The sequence below is a fragment of the Anser cygnoides genome, chromosome 4 (genome assembly GCF_040182565.1).
Source record: "Anser cygnoides isolate HZ-2024a breed goose chromosome 4, Taihu_goose_T2T_genome, whole genome shotgun sequence".
Classification (NCBI taxonomy): Eukaryota; Metazoa; Chordata; class Aves; order Anseriformes; family Anatidae; genus Anser; species Anser cygnoides.
The window spans coordinates 12,685,021-12,705,375 of record NC_089876.1 but is presented as its reverse complement, the minus strand read 5'-3'; the positions used below and the strand labels follow the sequence as shown (position 1 = coordinate 12,705,375).

General features: G+C 39.2%; 1 protein-coding gene across 1 annotated transcript in view; it reads left to right on the top strand.

Moving 5' to 3' along the window:
• Positions 1–195: 195 nt before the first annotated feature.
• Positions 196–20,355, top strand: part of WFS1 (wolframin ER transmembrane glycoprotein) — a 36,307-nt gene continuing 16,147 nt past the window's right edge. Inside the window, exons 1-2 of the mRNA XM_013179711.3 lie at positions 196–541; positions 2,082–2,276. Of these exons, the coding sequence (XP_013035165.2) occupies positions 2,087–2,276 (190 nt within the window). The 5' untranslated portion in view covers positions 196–541; positions 2,082–2,086. The remainder of the gene's footprint in view (positions 542–2,081; positions 2,277–20,355) is intronic.

Below are 20,355 nucleotides of genomic sequence, written 5' to 3'. Positions count from 1 at the left end.
TGAGGCGCGGCCCAACGACGCTCGGTCCCCGCCGCCCTCAGCGCCCCGCGCTGCCATTTTGGAGGTGCGGGAGCCCTCCCCGGCCGCCTCCCTCATGGCTACCAGCCCTCAGCAGGCAGCCCCCTCCTCAGCACGGGCAACCCCCGCTGCCAGCGCCCCCTTCCCGGCCTCTCCTCCTCCTGGAACAGCGGGCGGGGAACGGCGGCGGCGCTGCCCCCTCGCAAGGCGCCGCGGGAAGGGGGCCGCGGCATGGGGCGGGACGGGGCCGCCCCTTAGGGCCGCCGCCACCGCCCCACTCGGCGCCCAGCAGCAGGCGGAGAAACTTTCCGCCGGCAGTCCCTGCTGCTACCTTTCCCCCGCAGGGCTCGGGGGAGGACAGCCTGAGCTTCCCTGCCTTACTCCCTTCCGCTCCCCGCAGGGTTTCTCGGCCTTCTGGGGAAACCCCGGCACCGAGGGAAACTTGGGGAGTCCTTTATAGGACGGGGAGAGCACGGAGCGGCGTGTGAGAGGGGAGTACTTTCGGTAGCTCGCTCAGGCCGAGGTAAGTCCCATCCTGCTCACAGCACTCCCACGGACCGAGGCCTCTGGTGCCCGGTTCCCCGTCCTGGATCGGGGCCGCCCCACAGGCGCTGGGGGTCCGCAGTGGGGCACATCCCCGGGCTGGTCCTGCGCTTCTCTGCTTCCCTGGGCCAAGGTCACGCTCACAAGAAGATGCTGAGTAACTTTTGTGCTTGTATAGTGGTTAAAAATACTCTTGATGGCTTACTGGAAAGTATTTTAATCTCTGTGTTTTCCTAGGGCTTGTCCGAAGGTTGGGTGAACTGAGCTGTGTTGGTTTATTTATAACTTGATAGAGACCTAAGACAGAAATGCATTTCTTTTTTTCAGTAAAACGTTTTCTGGTGTAAGTAAGTTAATTTTGGCAAGCACGTTGTCTATGTTTCAAAGAATGCTGTGTGCTGATAATACAGCTGGTACTTCTCGCATCCTGCTGTGATTTTAGTGCTCTCTAATTAGAGGTGGTGATGTTGCCTCAATTAGGGACTGCATCTTCAGTTTTGGCTTATTGCTTCCACTTCTGTGAAAACATCTTTAGGCCAACATTCTGAACGTACAGAATTTTAAGAATACAGCTTGTAGGCAGACACCTTTTACAGTGTTTGCTGTGAATTGCCACACTCCGGGGAAGTTGCTTTTGAGCAGCTGGAGTTACTCCGTGTTGCACCGCGGTAGTGTACGTGTACCTCTCCGCTTCCTGCCTTGTAAAAGCTAAGCTTTCAGTAAGCACTTACGTGAAAGTTTACTAATGTAAGTAATCAAACTGCAGAACAGAGATCCCCTCCTCGTTCAGGAGAGGCTTTACAGTGGGAGTTCGGGCCTTCTCTTGTAAGGAATTGTAAGGCCTCTCCCGCCCTGCCCTACTGTTTTCAGTGTAAAAGCGCTTTAATAAAATAAGATAGTAACTAAGTATTAAATCAAGTGACTTTATTTTGTATCTTGTCTGTTTCAACAAAGTGTGTCTTTAGTGACATACCTCCTCACATTTCCAGTGTCGTAGCTCCACATCTCCTCTTCCTTTGCCTTATCCTTCTCTTCTTACCCTGCTACCGAATTGAGGTGGTGGCTGTGAACCAGGCTCTTGATACGAAGTGATTTTTCTATCGTTTTAGAATGGTTGATATTGTTCTATTAAAAGTTAGGGGCTAGTCTTTTTTTGTTGCATGTGGAAGTGCAAGATTAGGTTCAGATAAATTATTTATATGCAGTTTTTATGGGATCGATTAATGATTTTTATTTTGTCAAGACTTGAAAACCAATTCTCATTGAGTTAAGGAAAAAAGGCAGTAGATGTTCTTGCTTAATTATACATATATGAAGATTCTTATTCAATAATAACTGTTAATGCTTAGAATTATTCAAGGATGTTTTTATATGTCTTGTGGTTGCTATTGACATCCTTGCCCTTTTCAAGGCTTTTTGTTCAAATAATTACATGAATATATTCCCATTTTAAGTTTTATTCAGTTTTCGTGTATTAATCATGTTACCTGATAATTAATTACAATTCTCTTCTTTTGCAGCTAAAATGAATTCAGATCCTGATCCCCAGTCAAGTCCTCCTCAGCCACAGCAACATCTTGGAAGGTCCCAGCTGAACGCTGCTGCTGTGGACCACAGTGAGAACAATCGGAGGTCAGGACCACCCTCAGGAGATGCTGCAACTTTTCCTTCGGGTTCTGACTACTCCCGTAGCAGGGAGAAAGCTGAAAAAAATGGTAAGCATGAAAGCAATTTTTCTGCAAAATTGGGTTATGGTAAACATAAAAAGAATAAAGTACGTACACACATTCAGCTCTTGCTTTAAAGAGACACCATCAAGTAAAAAAATAAATGGCTCTAATTTCTTAACCTATTGTTTTGGAAGAGAAGTTTTTTGCTGCTTATTTTGTACATATTTTTGTGTATTTTTGTGGTTTTTTCCATCCACTTTTTCTTACATACACAGAGAAACAGGAAAGAAGTTTCTGTGAAAAATTGGCAGGAAGAATTAAATGTAATTTAGCAGAATATTAAGGTTTCAATTTAATTTCTTTAACTAGTTTGACTGCTTGTTAACTGTAGCTTTAATATGAGTTTTAATCTGGATGAATAGATACTACGGTAATGTAGACTGAGGGAATAATAAACTGATATATAAAATGGGAGTGACAAAAATAAAGTTAAGATTAGCAGTCAAGAAGATTAAGAATGAAGATACATTTTGAAAGGCAGAAGAATACTTTTTCTTCATCATTGTGAACCCATTCAGTTTCATGAACTTTGAAAACTGATCGTGGGATGAGAGAAAAGTTTCTTGCAAAAAGTAGAAAGAAAAGTATCTGGCTTCGGTGTTCAGCTGCTGAGTTCCACTTTAAATTCGGTTTGTAATCTAACACTTCTGCAAGAAGTTTGCTATTCCAGGTATAACACAGTTACTGCTGTTTAATTTTCTTTAAAATTGGACTTTCAATTCTGAAATTGTGTGCATGCCTTAATACTCATATATACATATTGCCTTCAGTAAAGCAAGTCGTAAAACTATCCAAGAATTTAAAATTATTAAATGTGTGAATATCTCCATGTCACGCATCAGATGTAGGTAAGCGATGCATGTGGTTCAGGCCAATATCGTGGCTGTGTTAGTGCTTCTTACATCTAATTCAGAATTGACTGCTGGAACTTTCTTGGTTCTTTGGTACCAAAGGGCTCATTCCCGACAGAAGAAAATAAATAAAAAAAAGTTGATACGTGAATTTCTAACATGCTTCAAGGTATCACTACAGACTTTGTCATCTCACCCACCAGTAAAACAATTCAGAGATGCTGGAGAATTGACAATTCTGACATTAATTACATGATTCTTAATTTAGGATTACTGCTAACAGCTATGTTTTCTTCCTTTCTTCATTCTTCGGTTTCTTAGTATGCTTCAACAAGAAGAGAATAGCAACAATATTAGGAATGTGGTATGGAGTTATCTTGCACTTTTTTATAGTATCACTTAAAATGGGAAGGCAGAGGTTTCTCCTGCTGGTGCCCACATTCATGCGAGATTCTGAAAATTAATACATGCTATTTTAAACAGAGATTGTCAGGTATTTTTTAGCTAATCTGGAGATTTTCTATTCTGTATCAATATCAGGCTTTTAAAGTCATATCAAGCTTTGTCTCAATCCTGTCTCTTTACAGGCCTGTGTATTTACTGATGATCTCTGTGCTGGTTTTTGTATTAAAGGTGCTTCTCTTTGTGCCCCTATAAAAGAGGACTGTCAAGAATTGATATATTTCTTCATTTCAGTTGTGACTCATTTCTGACTATTTAAATCAATTCCTATAAAAATCTTTTCAGTACTGGTAACACTGTCATTGCCCTTTACATCCCCTTAATATACTCAAGTATTTAATGCTGTAGAATGAGCTACTATTGCAATTCTATCTTGCCAGAGTCTCTTAACAGCCAAGATTTGAGTGGATTTGGGTACCAAATGTGTTCAGTGAGAGCAAGTTTTTTCATCCAGTATTTTCTTCTACAGTTATTTTAGACTTGAAAGATTTGTAATAATACTAATAGTTTCTAGAACTGAAAAACTCTCTTAAAAAGAGGTAGCAGAGAATTTTTCTCCTACCCACAGCAGCAGTGGACATCAAAACTTAAAAACAGGGATTTAAGTAGCACTTCAGAAAGAGAAGCGCAAATCCACAAAAGTTCACACATCCATATATCTGCTTATTGAAACATAAATATGAAAATCTCAAATTGAAAATTGGCACTTTGGCAGTCTTCAGAATATTCAGACAGAATAGATATTCGTTTGAATCACTAGAGCCTTTACCAATAAATAATGTTCCAGTTGCTGATAGATCTAGGAAGAGCAAAGGATTTAGTCTCATAGCCATGACGTGTAGCTCTGTTGTGTTCTGGTTTTATGAAAGGACATAGAACAGATGCTTTGAGAAGAGCTGTTGCCACTTCTTCCTTGGAAAAGTGAGCCAGTTGCTTTGAACAGTCACTATGTGTCACTAGTTCCTCCGATGACTGCAACTGATGCAAAAGAGGACAGATACGACCAACACATTGATGTACAGAAAGCTATCACAATAAGAATTATTAAAGGTTTAGAACACTTCCTCTTTGTGACTTAAGTATCTCACAATACAAATTTAAGCTTGTAGCATTTTATACGAGTAATGTAGTCTTTTATTACAGTGCTATGATTTCAGTTGGAGGAGGAGTGGTGTTCTGTGTCTGCCATATGATGATCTTGAAAGACAGTTTCACCTCAAACCTACCTGCCACGTGCCCATGTGCCCCTGCAGCCAAGGAGGCAGATCCCATCCTGGGCCTTAGGAAGAGCGCTGCCAGCAGGTCGAGGGAGGCAATCCTTCCTCTCTGCTCAGCACTGCTGAGGCCACTGACAGGGTACTGGGCTCGGTTCTGGGCTTCACAGTATGAGAGAGATGTGGAGCCACTGGAGAGAGCCCAGGGAAGGGCCACAAAAGTGATTAAGGGACTGGAGCATCTCTTCTGTGAAGAAAGGCGGAGAGGTGGGACTCTTCAGCCTAGAGGAGAGGGGGCTCGGTGGAGGACTGATACAGTCTGTTTTCAGTGGTGCCCAGGGGCAGGACAAAAGGCAACGGGCACAAGCTGAGACATGGTAGGTTCTGTCTGAACACCAGGAAGCACTTCATTACTGTGTGGGTGACTGAGCACTGGCACAGGTTGCCCAGAGAGGTTGTAGAGTCTCCTCCTTGGAGATTTTTGAAAGCTACTTGGATGTGGTCCTGGGCAACCTGCTGTAGGTGGTCCTGCTTGAGCAGGGGTTGGACCAGATGTCCTCCTGGGAGCCCTTCCAGCCTCATCCATTCTGTTACTCTTGGAATATTCTTGCCAAAATATCTGTATTTCTGATACATGCTTTTCCTTACGTTTTCTGCTTATGCATACAGTGTTCAAAGCTATAGCATTGATATGAACATGAAGTAATTTGTTTCCAGGAAACACCTATCTTCTGCTCCTGCAGCTTTATCGGTATCTTGCGGCATAATCTAGCAATGGAGCCAATGCCCCTGGCTCTGACTCAGTAAAGCACTTAAGTACAATACACATCCTCAACTGCATAGGTACTTCATTTGGATCAAAAGCCTATACTGAAGGCTTTTTCTTGGCAGTTTTTCAGTTCATCTTAGGCTAATACATCATTAGTTAGTGTTTGTTATTCCTTATATAATCAATTTCACAATAAGGGGTAACAGCACTAGTAGAATGTATTGTGTAAATCAAACCTGGATTTCATGGGAAAAAATACATTCAATTGATGAGCATAAAGTGATTTGTAGATCTTTTGTTTTGTTTTTAATGAGGGTTCTTCTACCCAAAGCTGTTGTTTTCTCTGCAAAACTTCTGCCTACATAAGTTACTGCTTTTGTGTATGGAATGAGTTAGGAATGAATGCGTATCAGTATGTTGACTCTTCTGTTGTTGTTTTGTTTTTTTAAAGAAAAACTAAGTTGTTACTCTTTCATGAATGTTCCTGGGCAGGAAGTTTACTGGTGAGCAAAGCATATGCACTACTAATTAAGGTTTCCAAAATTTTAAAACCATTGAGTCATCAGTATTCATGTAAGCAAATTACAGGAGAGTTGCCAGTTGCTTAAATAAGTTCTGTCATTGTTTTGGTAGTCTTCATCAGTAGGAACATGGTATATAGCAAAGAAGACCAATGGCTGCTTGCTCATGAAACTTGGTGAAGTTTGTTGAAACAGACTAAGACTCGAATCTTCTAAAACACTTCTGTGCCTCCCAGGTGCACATGCCCTCAATTTCTATCCATGTGCTATGTACCTTGTAAGAACACTGGGTCCTCCAAAATAGGCTTAAAAGCATAATTCTTTCTAGTGGAATTGTTTCCCATGTGTGTACCTGGATCATGGCTTTAAAAAAAAAAAGAGCACCATCAACATGTTCTCTTAGTCAGCTGAGTATCTAGATCCTGCTCCTATTAATGTTTTTGGAAGAGGGAAAGAGGCTTATGAATCTATATTCTAGGTAAGCATGATAATGATAGGATGCTTGCCTGGGATGTCTGCGTCCAAGTCATTAGTTTGAGTCAGCCATAATGGTAACTTGAGCTGGACTGACTCTCATCCCAGCTTATCTGGAGGTGCTTCTCTTTATTGTAGGGCCTAAACTGCTTTCAAGTATGCAAAGTGTCTTTCTTAAAAATTGTTAGAGAACTGTCTGCTGGTCAGCAATAGAAGAGAAGGTAAGAGGACATTCTAGGATAACAGAAGTCTGGTACGCAGTGTGAGGGTGACAATTTCTTATATGTGCATGAAAGGGATTTTATTTGTGTAGGTTTTTTCTTTTTACATTATTCACGTACATTTGCTAGCCGGTACAGCTGGAGAAAAGGAATCAGGTAGGATCTCAAAGGTGAGTTTGGGAAGTTTTGAGAGGACTGCAGAACAAAGTTGCAGTGCTTCGAGAAACGTCTCTTGGGTTAGAGGAATATTTTTCTTTTGTCCATGTTTTTGTTATTAAGGCAATATACACAAATTTTTTGCTCCAGAATTGAGAACATCGGGGGGAGGTATTTTTTACGGAGAGCTTTGAGGACAGAAAAAAGTCTTATGTTTGTGGATGAGTGGATTTCTGCATGTACTTTGGAAGGTTAGAAGGTTTTTTGTATCTCTTAGAGGATTATTTTATAAATTGTATGACTTAAAATTTATAAATAGTACACACAAAAAAACACCTTGCAAACAATTTACAACACTGTAACAGCGTGCCACAGTGCATCCCCAATACATTGCTAAATGAAAGCTAACAATAGGAAACATTGCTAACTTACAAATATTTTCCAAATGTTAACCTATTCCACGTAAGGTTACAAAGAACCTTTGCTTCAAAGCTCTGTTTTAGCACTTTGTCTTCATTTTCTGTCAGTTTGCTTATACAGGCTAACTCTGGAGACATAGTGAAATGTTTGTGCAAAGCTTGAAGAAAACTCAGAAAAAATCTTTGATTGTTAGAAAGGGAGGATTATGCCTTGAAGTATTAATTACTTAACAATTTATCTGTCATTTTATTGATGTCCCTTCAAGCTTTACCTGTAATTACTAGGGCTTCTGGAAAGCTCATTTGCCAAGCATTACTGTGGGGGAGAAAGGATTCTATACAAACCAAAGTTAATGACTGTATTTTCAGATAAAATTTTGGGAGGTAGTCATACTTTGTGAAGAACAGTGGAAATCAGCATTTTTCAGGTCTGCTGCTATTGGTGTCAGTAAGGTTCTGTTGTTTTTACCATCTGTGGGACTAGGATTGGATGCCCGTTTATGAGGAAGACTATTCCTTCCTGGCTTTTTTCACTATTTATAAACATTTTCTTTGGCAGATAAACAAAGGCTTACAGGTCCCTTAACAGAAGTAAGTCTTGCATCTTTGAACCTCATGCTGGCTGGGTATCTGGGGGTGGCTTAAGTATAAAAAAAAAAGTTTCTCCACACGTAGATGAAGTTTGTTTCTTCCTCATTCAGTCCTACCACTGGGCTGTGCCAGCATAATAAATTTTTTGGCCACTCAGTGAGCCAGATTAAGGAAAGCGCCCTGTCTGGATCATCTTCCTCCATAATTTTTACAGGTGGATCAATTCCTTAATCTGTTTTAGTATATGATGACAAAATGTTTGTTCTAGCATAGTCCCAAGGTGTTAGAAGGATAGAAATGAGCAGTAGAAGGGAAAGAGCTACATCCACATGAATACATTGTGTAATGAATGTATAGTCAATTGTTTGGTGCTGAGGATCCAGGGTTCATATTGTATCTATCTTGTAGGATTTATTTATACCAAACTTCAGCTGGTCTAAATTACATCTAGTAGTTGGAAATACATTTTTTCCATTTAGTTTCCTCCAGAAGGCATCCAGTATGTGTGTTCCAGCGTGCTAACAAAATGCATTAAATGGGACCAGCTGGGAAGTTAAAAGCACATTCCTCATCTGAACCAAGGCTCTAACAGAACGCGCCTGAACCCAGCAGCAGCAAGAACCTCTGGAGACCGGCTAACCTCTGCAAATATTTTGCAGAGGTTTTGGAGGAAAACATTTGGAAGTACCTAATCCGTACACTGATGTTTAAATAAAACTGCAGCAAATTAATGCATAGGAGAGATTTGAAACTGTGTTGTTAGAGGGGCCCTTTCCAGCAGCAGAAGGCTTACTTCCGTACAAAAGTTAGGAGATGAGACTGGAAAAATAAACTGGGAAATGAAACCAACCCTTTGCAAAGTTCTCTATTTGAAGTGCTTAGTGAGCAAGTTAACAAGGCACTATGGACCTGCAAAACAACCTTTTTTTTTTAAGGGTCGTCTATTTTGACGGTAAGGTAACAAACCGATAGTGTCTAAGTTGAAGAACATCCATTGCAGAATTACTGAAATTCTGAGTGTTGTGCAGGTTGTTATGATAACTTCAGGTCTTCACCTACAAAAATATGTGGGCTTGGTAAGGTTTATGATTGCAACTCTTTCTCATGTTGCTTTTCTGCAGGTTGATTTTCTTAGTTTTGTTTTGGTGGGGAGGGTTAGCAGTGTTTAATTTCAACTGAGAAATGACAAAAAGCTTATTTACTTTTAACTCTCCAGTTTTGGAACATGTTTGATCAAATCTTTTATTGATAAATTGGGATAAATCTGACGTGCCTGCATAGAAAAAGTAGCAGGGCTATATTATTAGTCGTGTGTAAAATTATTTTAAATTACTTTAAACGATCATTGTACAATAATAGCTACACTAGAAAGAAATACCTTTTAAGAATAGTTTTCCCTCCACTTTTAAAATTTATACTCTCTATAATATCATCACTCTTAGTCTTCCGCCTACATGCTTTTTTCACTGCTCTCCTGACAATTTGCCTTCATTTTGTGGGGGTGCAGAAGTTGTTCCCTTTTCAATTTAATGCTATTTGATGACTTGCAATTGTGGTGTGACTAAGACTGTTATCGTATCTACAAAGCCACTGCTGCTCCCATAGGAAGCAAAGCTGAGTCCTAGACTTTAGCACTTCTCTAAACAAATGTTATTTCCTTCTCTCTCATCCCTGTTATCACCTTTCAGAATAGAATGCCTCACAGTATATGCTTTTACAAATATATTAGACTGTTCTTGGGGCAAACGGGACTGTCTTAAGATTACTGTGTAAGTAGAAGCACACTTTAAAAAACAAAAAGTGCATTATACTCTTAATTGTACCCAGCCCTTATTTTACAGTTAGAGAAGAATACAGAAGGCTTCTGAATGGATGAAAGGATTGAACATTCGTGGATGAGCAAGTAATGGTCTGAAGTAGTAAAACCATTTATTAAAACAGCGATGTTTGTTTTACAAAATGTTTCTCCCTCTCCAGTCAGTTCCTCTGTTTGTATCATATTCTATATGAACAGATCGTGTTTCTGACATGATGCTTAATGTCTGCTCTGAAGTGGAACTTCAGTCAGTCTTTCTGGAAACTTTAGTGCTACACAGGTACTGCACACAATAGCACTGAACTCCCGGAGCTTGTGCAAAGCGAGTAGGAGGATTTCTCTAGAGATTCAGACTGGCTCCTCTGAACACTGAAAGCTCTATAGTACAATCCAGTGACACACAAAAGCTATTAGAACATTACATTTTGTTACAAAATGTACAGACCAACTTTTTCTAAAAGCCCATTTATAATAGACGTTCTGCCTGCGACGAACAGTTTAAATCTCTCATTCCTGAAAGGTGTTTGATTTTTTTTCCCTTTCATTTTGATTATATGTTTACATAGCTGCTTCTAGCAATAAAATGATTCTTTCTTTTTGTCATTAATATGTATATGCCTTTGTTTCTAAGTGTGGTTGAGTTTTTAGAGAGCTTGTTTCATAGTGAAAATAAAATCTGTATTAAAGAACTGTGGACTGTTGCTTGAAAACTGGTTTTGTTGGATCTAGTTAAATTTCACAAATTTGTGTTTTTTAAAAGGAACTCACTTCCTGCAAAAAAAGAGCTACTGAATTGACTCCGAAAGAAATACCTTCTAGTGAGATTTAGCACAAAATGTATTCTGCTGTATCTGTTTAGGTCAATATGCCGGTGTGGGCGTGCCCTGAAGCTTTCTTTTTCCTAGTTTTTTCGTGACAACATTTATTGCTTGAACAGACTATGCCTGCATTATTTACTGTGCATGTGCATGCATTCTTGTTGCTTATTTCCTGTCTAATATTATAAAATCTTCCATTTTCAGCATTGTTAAACTTATTTACGCCAGCAAATAGGCTACTGCAGAGATCTGCAAGAAAATGTTATACTATAGTTAGTATATTTCACTTGTGAACTCCTTAAAGCAAACTTGTTCAAGTCTTCTAACAAACTAACTGCTTCACTTGGGTGACAGGCTGTTATTTCTGATGCTTTGGTCATGTGTTGTTTCTTTTTTACTAGTCCAAAAAGACCAGATGATTACAATACAGTCCTAGCATAGTTTTGAACTCCCCAGCAAGGCCTCCACACTCTTTGATGTAACGACTTCTTTTTCTGCCTGTAACTATAGCAAAGGTAAATACTGGAGGAGTAGAGAACAAGGCTGACGAAAGCCAAGGAGTAGGAGACGCTTTTCTTGGAACGGTGGCTTAAGAATCTCGCGCTGTTGGTCAGAGCTGGAAGATGTCAATGCTTCAAGGCAGTCTGCAAATACAGGGGGTTGTTTTTAGCTGCTGGATGCTTTTTAAGAAGCCAGACAATGATTCATTGATACTAGCTTTATTTTACAGAAGGCATTGAAATCCAGGGGACGGAGAGTGCATTTTGGGGTCCTTTAATACAAATTGAGGACAGAAAATGAATTATAAAAACTACCAGCACCCAGGAAGCTGATTCTGTTTTTGTGGATGCTTTTGGTTACCATAAACGTGGTACGCATCCCTGCTGTGTACCAGCCTAACTTCCTTTGGGACAGGATTTATAGCACGGTTTTGAGCTGTTCCTGGCTGCTACTTTTTCAAGCTAACCCAAATTTGGGTTAGATAGCTATGGTGTAATATAAACTCTAGCTTTCCTGTTGAAACTCTGTGCCACAAGTGCGTTTGTTATTATGAACTAAAGTACTTAATGATAGCAGAACAGTTTGGTTTTATCTGCAAGTAGTACTTCGGTGTCTTTATCTTGACATTAAGTATGAGATAAGCTTTACATGTTGCACTTCAGAGGCATGTTTTTGTGTCAAAAGATTTAAGAAAAAAAAAGCTTCAAGCTTATCATATAATGAAAGTCACGGAAGAGGCTTTTTCAAACAATAGCTAACCCTATATCTGTCTTCCGTCATGTCTGCACATACGGATTTATTTGTTCAGTGTTGTGTTGAGCATGATAGGAAGAGTAGAGTTTAGCAGTGAACATAGGTTATTCATACTAGTATCCTATTAAACTAAAAGTACAGTAATTTTCATTGTAATTCAGACACTTTCCTTTCAGATCCTTTTACAGTAAGGCCTCCTTGCTAAAGGATCTCAAAGCAGTAAAATGATGGATGCCTGGAGCTTCAGAGAAGTTCAGGACTGTACAGCGCAGTACTGATCAGTTGAGACATCAGTATGTTTAACGGTATATGGAGAGTTTGTTCAAGTGTGGGAGAAGATCTGATGTCAAAGATGACATTTTTTTTTTCCCTCCTTTCTTCCCCCAGTGACTTAGCTGCTGGAAAGACCTGTGGGTGAAAGCTTGTTCCATGCTACTCTTCATCAAACATGTAAATTACCCTTCCCCGTTTCATGCTATTAACTGACAAATGCTTGACATCCTGTGACTCCTTATAAGTAAGAAGCCCACTTACATAAGTAGACAGCTTACTGGATAAAGCTATTGAAGTACGAAGTTGTGTTTTTCTTCCTCTGGGTATCATTCAGCTTTTTCTTCTCTCCTACGTGAGCTAGTGCGGGAGTTAGTCTGTGAACTCTGCGTGAATGCCTGCAGAAGGTGCTATCCGTGCTCAGTATTGCTGCTGCTGGAGAGTCTGAACGGTGACAAGCACTTTCCAGTTACACAGTTTTTCTTACCTTTTTCATGTGAATCCTTTACACTATTGGTTACAGCACGCCTGCTAGACCTAGGGAGATTTTTCTACAGGCAGTGCTAGTGCTCTCCTCATCAATTTTACTCGTACGTTACTGCCATGCTAAAGGTGTGCAGGAGCTGCTGGTTACTTCTCAGCATGTTTAGCACTTTACAGTCTAGAGATTTCCTGGCTGACAGGTGAGGTCTTTATATTTGAGAGTGCTCTGTGGGTGTTTCTTCTGCCGTTGTTTTCTCCGGTAGCTTTTTAAGCTCATGCAGATAAAGCAGTTTGTTACAGCTCCAAGGTTTCAGTCTGAGTGATGGTAGTGAGTTCAGAGCTTATCACTGTGCATACAATGATAGGATAGCTTTTTCTTACTTTGCATGTACTGTTTCATCTTTTATCACTTAATCAATCATTAAATCCTTCTTCAGTTTATCATAGGTCATGTTTTTTGTTGTTTTATTTCCCCTGTGTAACACAAAATCATCAGCAGAATTTGGCATCTCTGTATATGCCTATTTTTTTCACGTCACACATAAATATGTTAAATAATACAGGTCCTTATTGTATATTAGTCTAAACCAATAATCATTTCCCTGGGAGTATGTGAGCTGTGTATTTCTACTCTTCATTTCTTTGTTTCTTAGTCTATTATTTATCCATGTAACAGCCTTCTTTGTAATTTCTTTAGAAAACTTCTGTGAGAAGCCTTACACACCACCCTTAGAGCGATAAATACAAGCTGAATCTGCCTGTCCTCCAACACTCCTACAAGGGTGGCACATCACGGCTTTTTTATTCTCATTTTACCTGGTATATCTTTTTTTTTTTTTCCCCACACTTCACAGGCTTACGTTTTTTCTTCCTTTTATGTATTTACATTGTATGGATATCAGACTTAATGGTCTCTGTTATCGTGGATCTCTGGTATTGTTTGCCACTTTCATTTTTCATCTTTAAGTGAGAAGTTACATGCCGCAATATGTAGTTCAATAGATTTTAGTCCATTTGAACACTTGGATAAACAGAGAAGAGAAACTATAGGTGTTTTTTTGTTTGGTTTTTTAAAATATAGTTTTCATCTACAATTGAAAGTAACAGTAGTTTCTTTAAAAAAAAAAAAAAAAGGCATTTGAGCTTCCTGCACAGGAGCCTCTCAATGCTATCCTCTGCTGGGAGAGGAGGGGAGTATGTGTGTTAGTAAATCTTTCACCGTGCCCTTTTCTTTTTTAAAATATTCAGTTGCCCGTGAAGTGCGTATAGTCTGCCTGACAGGCTGCTGCAACCTGTGTGCTGGAGAAAGGAATAGAAAGAAGTAACAGATTCTGCATTGAGTTGTTCTGCAAACCTTCTCCTCTTGGTCTATCATGGTACAGGTTTTAAATTTAAATGTCTTAGATTCATTGATTTTTTTTTTTTATTTTTCTTTGTTTTGGCATGAGCTCAGCTTTATAATGATTTATGCCTATTTCTAAATAACTTTCTGTGTCTTCTCCTTTATTTTTCTTTCTTTTCCTCCAATCCTGTTTTGCTTTTGAATATGACCGTAGCAGACTCTTGGTTTCTGACATGCCTAGATGAGTACTAAATCTAAAGTGCTGTTAGAGTAGCTCACTAACATCTAGGTTCTGTGCACTGCTCAATTATAGGAAAAAAAATCTTTTCTATCAGTTGCTTTATTTATTAAGTGTAGCTAAAATCTTACATTTATATCGCTCTAATGTAATACTCACTTTCTCTCCGGGAGGAATTGAGGTTGTTATTGCTGTTTTCTGGCCTTTTTGCTGCTCCAGTTTTTCTCAGTATGTCTTAATCATGTTTATTCAAACAAAGCAAAAAGGAAACTGCGTGTACAATCTTAAATTTAAAAATAAAAATCTAGCATTTGCAAGATCAACTGTGAGATTGACTACTTATCATTTTTTGGCCCGCCTTGCTGGGATACCTTGATAGCAGTTTTCATCTGTGACAACTGTCATGTCTTCTCATGACATAGTTTTGGAAAAAAAAAGTTTCTGTACTTTTCTGGCTGTATATTCAGTGAGCTTGGAAGTATGTTACCACTGGCTAGGTCTGAATGTAGCATATGTATTGTGCATATGCTTAACTTACTATTTTCAGTTGCTTCAGGAATACTCGCTGTAATAATAAAATGGGAAGGCCAATCCAGAAGCCTTGTTTCATATCTTGTCATCTGAGATCCTTTATTCTCCCAAACACATGGTTTTTCCTCCTCCTCCTGCACGTCCCTGTCACTTTCTTTTCTCAGCCCAAATGAATGCTTGTAGTCGTGATCATGCAAAGTGTGTGTGCCATACAGGTTTCCTTCGTACACTGCCTGGGGGTGTTGCCTAATGCGTTCATCTTTTGTTCCGTAGCATTTCTATGCAGCTCTCATATTCGCTTGTAAAACCTGTAATTTCTTTTAAATTTATATAATTCAAATTAATACTTTGTCTTCATTATTGCTTCCTGTCTGAGAACCTGCTTTCAGTTTTCCTCTTATCCTGTGCTCATTAGGTTTCTGCTGCACAAAAGACATGGAAGTGCCTGCCTTGTGTTTGTGTACAAATTGATTTATTGGATGCAGTAACACAACACTCTTGTAGCTGGCCCCAATAACAGCGTGAACAAAGATCATAAGCTCAAAAGGTTTGTGATTGAGATTGTAATCCCTTAACATACCAGTTTTGGTGTTGGCGTTCCTTGTTCATGGTCTTCATTCTCCTCTTTTATCTGGAGAATTCAGGTGATATAGCTGTGACCTAAACGGGGAGAAGAAAGAGCTGTGTGCACCTGGCCAGCGGGTGATGAAAGCAGGCAAGGTGCTAAAACCTTGCCTAACCTAACCTCCTTCTTCTGGCAAAGTCCATTCTGCTGGGAGCTGTGACATGCTTGTGTTGGTAGGAAATTACATCAATAAACACTTGTATTATTCAGTCTGCGTCCTGTTGACTCTTTCTGCATGAAGTAACTTGAAAGAATATTTTTGAAGGAAGGCAGTGTTACCTAGCAGTTAGAAAAGCACAGAGAAAACGGAGGTTGTTTTATGTTCTGGGTGAGCATGTATGATCTACTCTGTGTATATATAACTAAAAATCTTTCCTTATATGTAAAGATTATTATTTATGTATGTGCCTTACGTATTTTAAAGCTTATGAATGGTGATGCATGGTGTATATTAAATGCTATTTTTTTTGAAACAGTATTTGTCTAAAGCGTGTGCAAGACATCTTGCTAAATATGTCATCGGACACTGAGTCAGCCTGTCTACAGCGATGCACACGTGGTGTGTTTCAGTTGGAGATGTGACGGGTAGTAGAAGAAACAGGAATCTATTGCAGCCATCACTGATTTGTGCTAGAATACTGGGAAATAAATTTTATGACAACAACCTTTGTCTTCTGCAAAATCTTTTGCATTGAAAAGATTTCTTATCTAAACTGTAGAGGTTCATACAAAACGTTCCGTGGATGTTGAAGCATTTGTTGGGTTTTAGGCCTTGATGTAGCCCAAAGATGAGGCTTATATGTATTATTTAACCTATGATGGCATCTTCCTTTTCTGATTTATTATTAAACACTAATATCTTTGAATATCACGCACACAAATCCCCTACTATATATAAACTGGCTTTTTGTCAATTTAATTGTTAAGTGTCAGAGATGAGGGACAATAACTGCATCCTAACGTAGTATTAGACTTAGTAGTATTAACATAGGATTAGACTTCTTGAAAAAACAGGATGTTTTCCTTTAGTACAACATTTCTTCTTTCTGATCAAAACCTAACAAAGATTAAAAATGCCTGCCCATGCAAAAATGAACAATAAATTTCCATTTAAGCCTTCAGCAGCAATGCTGAACTCCAAATTGGAATCTCTTTAGAGTAACACAAAGTAATGTATAAAATTTCAGGAAGGAAATTGTCTTCAGTTTTCATCAGCTTACTTGCAGTCTATGTATATAGACAGCTGTGTTCAGACTTCTGTAGTGTGGGTTGTAAAACATACTTTTAACTAGTAAACAAGTGGCTCTAAGAAATGGTTTTGATAGCACCTTTTAAGTGCTACCAGTTAATAGTGCATCAGTTAATGATATGCAGCTTTGGCTTATTCTTCTAAATGCTGCTGTACAGCTTCAACCTTTTAAATGAAAGGCCTGAATAAAAAAAAAAAAAGGATATTTCTGTAACTTTTCAGAGGTTTAAATGCCTTCTGTAGTATAAGGACATAAATGCAGTGGACTGGAAAGTACGCATGTGCTTCATCCTTTGAAGATTACAAATCTCTTCAATTCTACTTTTTTGAGTGGAACTGAGAAAATTAAGGGATACTATATAATTTCATATATTAAGTTTGACTTAAATAGAACTTTTTTAAAATTATTCTTTTAATAATGTCATTGTTCTGATGAACAATTTGTGATTTTGAGTGGCCTGTCTCTGAAAGGGTAGAACTAGCTTGTTTTATGAATCAAGAGCTGAACCATGGGGTAGCCTGATGATGGTCACCATAGGGTCTTGGTGGCAGAGTAGGAACTAAAGGTAAATATGAAGTACTATCCTCCCTTCTGCTTCATGATCCTGTCTTAATTTGTTTCTTATATGAATGCTATGTACTGTTTTAAATTTGTGTGCTTTCACCTGCCTGCTTTCATTTGAATGACTGCAGTGCTTGTGAACCTTGAATAACTGATAGACTTCATTGGCTTATATAAATGCACCTGACACACAACAGCTAGTGAAGTCTATTTTAATTGTCATAAAAGATGCATGAAGTATTGTAAGATGAATGCTCCTCTCTTCTGGAAACTTTTATATTCAAGACAGAGTAAGATTTGACATTAAAAAGACATCATTTTTTAGCAAAGCTGGAAAATAAAAGCTTCTACTGACAGCACTTCCATTGCAGTACTACTGTGTGGGAGGAATAAACATTAGGAGGTTAAAGCACTAAAAACATGCTTAAGCACACGGGTGCTAAGTTAGAGATCATCACTTAGCCTTTTTATGGCGGGCAAGTCTTTCATAGTGCCTGTCCTCCTAGCATTGAACTGAACTGGAAGAAAGCGTCTGTCCATCCTGGTTCCTGAACACATTTTGACTGTGTACCTTTTACCTTTGGAGACTGACCTAAATACTTTGAGAAAGTAAATGGATAGGGCAGGCATGCAACCTGAGTCATTCACACCCGATCCTTTTGCTGATCTTGTAGGCCTTCCTCAGACAAAGCACAGCAAAATATTGATAGTTGTGGAAATGCTTTGGTACAAAGCTATTCTAACCTTGACCTCCAGAACTCATCACAGTCTGCTCTTCTGCCCTCACCATGTAACTACAGAACCAACCCACAGCGATAATTTAAATTAGCTATCTTCATTTATATTTACAGGTTCCACATGACAGTGCATAGACTAAGTGATAACGGGGCAGGAGGGATTGGGCTATAGGTAGAAAACAGCAGCAGGAAGCGTTTCTTTCTGCTGGAAGTCTGCTCCTTTAAAGCAAACACTTTAACAGGCTTGCCTGCGGTGTCAGCATGTTTTACTTTCTCTTCCCAGTGAAGGTGGCAGTCGGACTGTAAGGTAATTATATCACCGTACTGAAGAAACAAAGGAGCAAAATGGGAGTGCATTAGGGATTTATATTGTAATAAATGGGCTTATCTAACAAACTTCATTCTGAGCAAAAGGTGGAAGGGATCAGAGCAATGCTGTGCTCCTGCGCATGCCAAATGGAGCAGGAGAGAAAAGAAGCTGCTTGGCCTGTGTAAACGGCCAGAGAACAACTGATATTGTTGGGGTTTATATGGGCTTGGCAAATTGCTCTCTCTGACTCTTGTGTGTAAATTCCACTTAGTTAGCAAACACTTCTGACCAGTGCCTCCTTTATTGGTTCATCCAGAGTGTCACAAACATAAATGGTGTTTTCTTTTCAACACGTAGAAAACACTGAACGGAAAAAAAAATAAAAATCTGTAGCCAAGATTGTTGCTGCTGAAATTCTGATTTGAAAGGCTTACAAATAAGTCAAAGCACAGGAAGCAGCAGGGCAGTGCTGTGTTACCCAACTTTTTTCATTTGGGTGGGGTAGATGAATGAATATTATATTCATTTCAAACAATACACTCTTTTCTGTAACTTCTGCTTTATTGTTAGCAGAGGGCCCCTGCAGGATGGGTGCTGGTGTGTGTGGTGCCATCCGGAAGACAGGTTTCTGACTTGTGTAGGGTTCAGTGCTCTTGGTTATACATCAGGGCAAGGAGATTAAGTAGTTAATCTTCCTGGGATGTTGTTTGCTTATCTTACAATAATATTTTTACAGCTTTCTGAAAAGAGGGAGTAGTAAATGAAAATTATTTTTCATTATATGCCTTGTTTAGCCAGACAACATGTTATAATCTGGCATTAGTGTTTTTCTAAGTGGAGGCTGGCAGACAAAACTGTGGCATGGTGACGGAGAGAACTTACTTCATGGTTTGTTCTTGTTAAAATAAACCCGTTTTAATGAAAGAGTTGGCTTGTAGCCTGTTCTCGTTTGGAAATAGTCCCAGTCCCAGTGATATTAAAGAACGTAAGTAGCCCTGTTCCTTGGGAGATCATCTGGAAATGAGTTTATTTCTTCCTTCCTCCCACCTTTTGAAAAATCAGTGATACTAAATGGCACCTCGGCTAGCTGGGCTGCTTACCAAGCTTCTCGCATTATTGCTGCCCATAGTAGGCAGAGACTGAAATCTGTAGCTTTGAGCAGGTGCCAGAATGCGTCTCTCAAGTTTTTTCCTACATTTGGAAACTGTGCTTCTTAAGCATGCTTTCTCATGCTGTCTGCCCTAAATACGTAGCTGCCAAGCGTCATGATGTGGTTGGTGACCTTACGGGTTAATGGGGTAAGGCTCGAGCTTTGGAGCTTGATGTTGAGTTTGGATCTGACTTTCTAGTTAAGTTTTATCTTGGCTAGTAAACAGGATAGCAGACCACTGATTAAGAACATCTCTCTCACACTCTCAGTTGAGTAAACTGTAAATTATATTGTTTTTCTCCTTATCGTTTTTCCAAACTAACTTCAGATTATAAATTCTCGTGGGTGGGGTGGGGAGAGGGAGTAGCTGTCACAGGCTTTGTTAGCTTTTGCATTAAACTTGCTCTTCCTTCGTAAAATTGTTCCCAGCATGACATTATTTACAAACCCTGGATATCAGATAAAGCTATGAAAATTTTTCGTGATGACTGACCTGTAGAGCAATGTGATGCTTTTGAAGAAGAAAAAATAAAATGTTCATCTGTATGTATTCAGTCAGATAGGAAAGGAGAAAAAAATAGACGCGAGTGTTGAACTGGACTCAGTATAATGAATTTTATAAGCATTTAATCATTTTGTTGTTGTTTCTATGTACTCTGGGGACTGAGAAGCTGAGCTTTCAAATATACTGGATAAGTTTTACAGGCTCTTTGATTTTTTTCAAAATGCCTGAGAAGGCTCCACTACTAAATAAGCCATCAGTCAGGTGAAGGACTCAAGGGCTATCAGGAATAAGAATAACAACAGTACAAAAGTTTATCCATACTGCAGGTTCCATGTGTGCTTATATTTACTGTAATGAAATTCCTTCTATTGAGAGATTAATCCTGTGGAAGTAAATGAGAAACTGTAAACTGTTTACCATCCTGTGGCAGGTAAAAAATAACAAGTAACAGTGCCTACACTGAGGTGGAGAGAAAATATTAGTTAATTTCCACTGC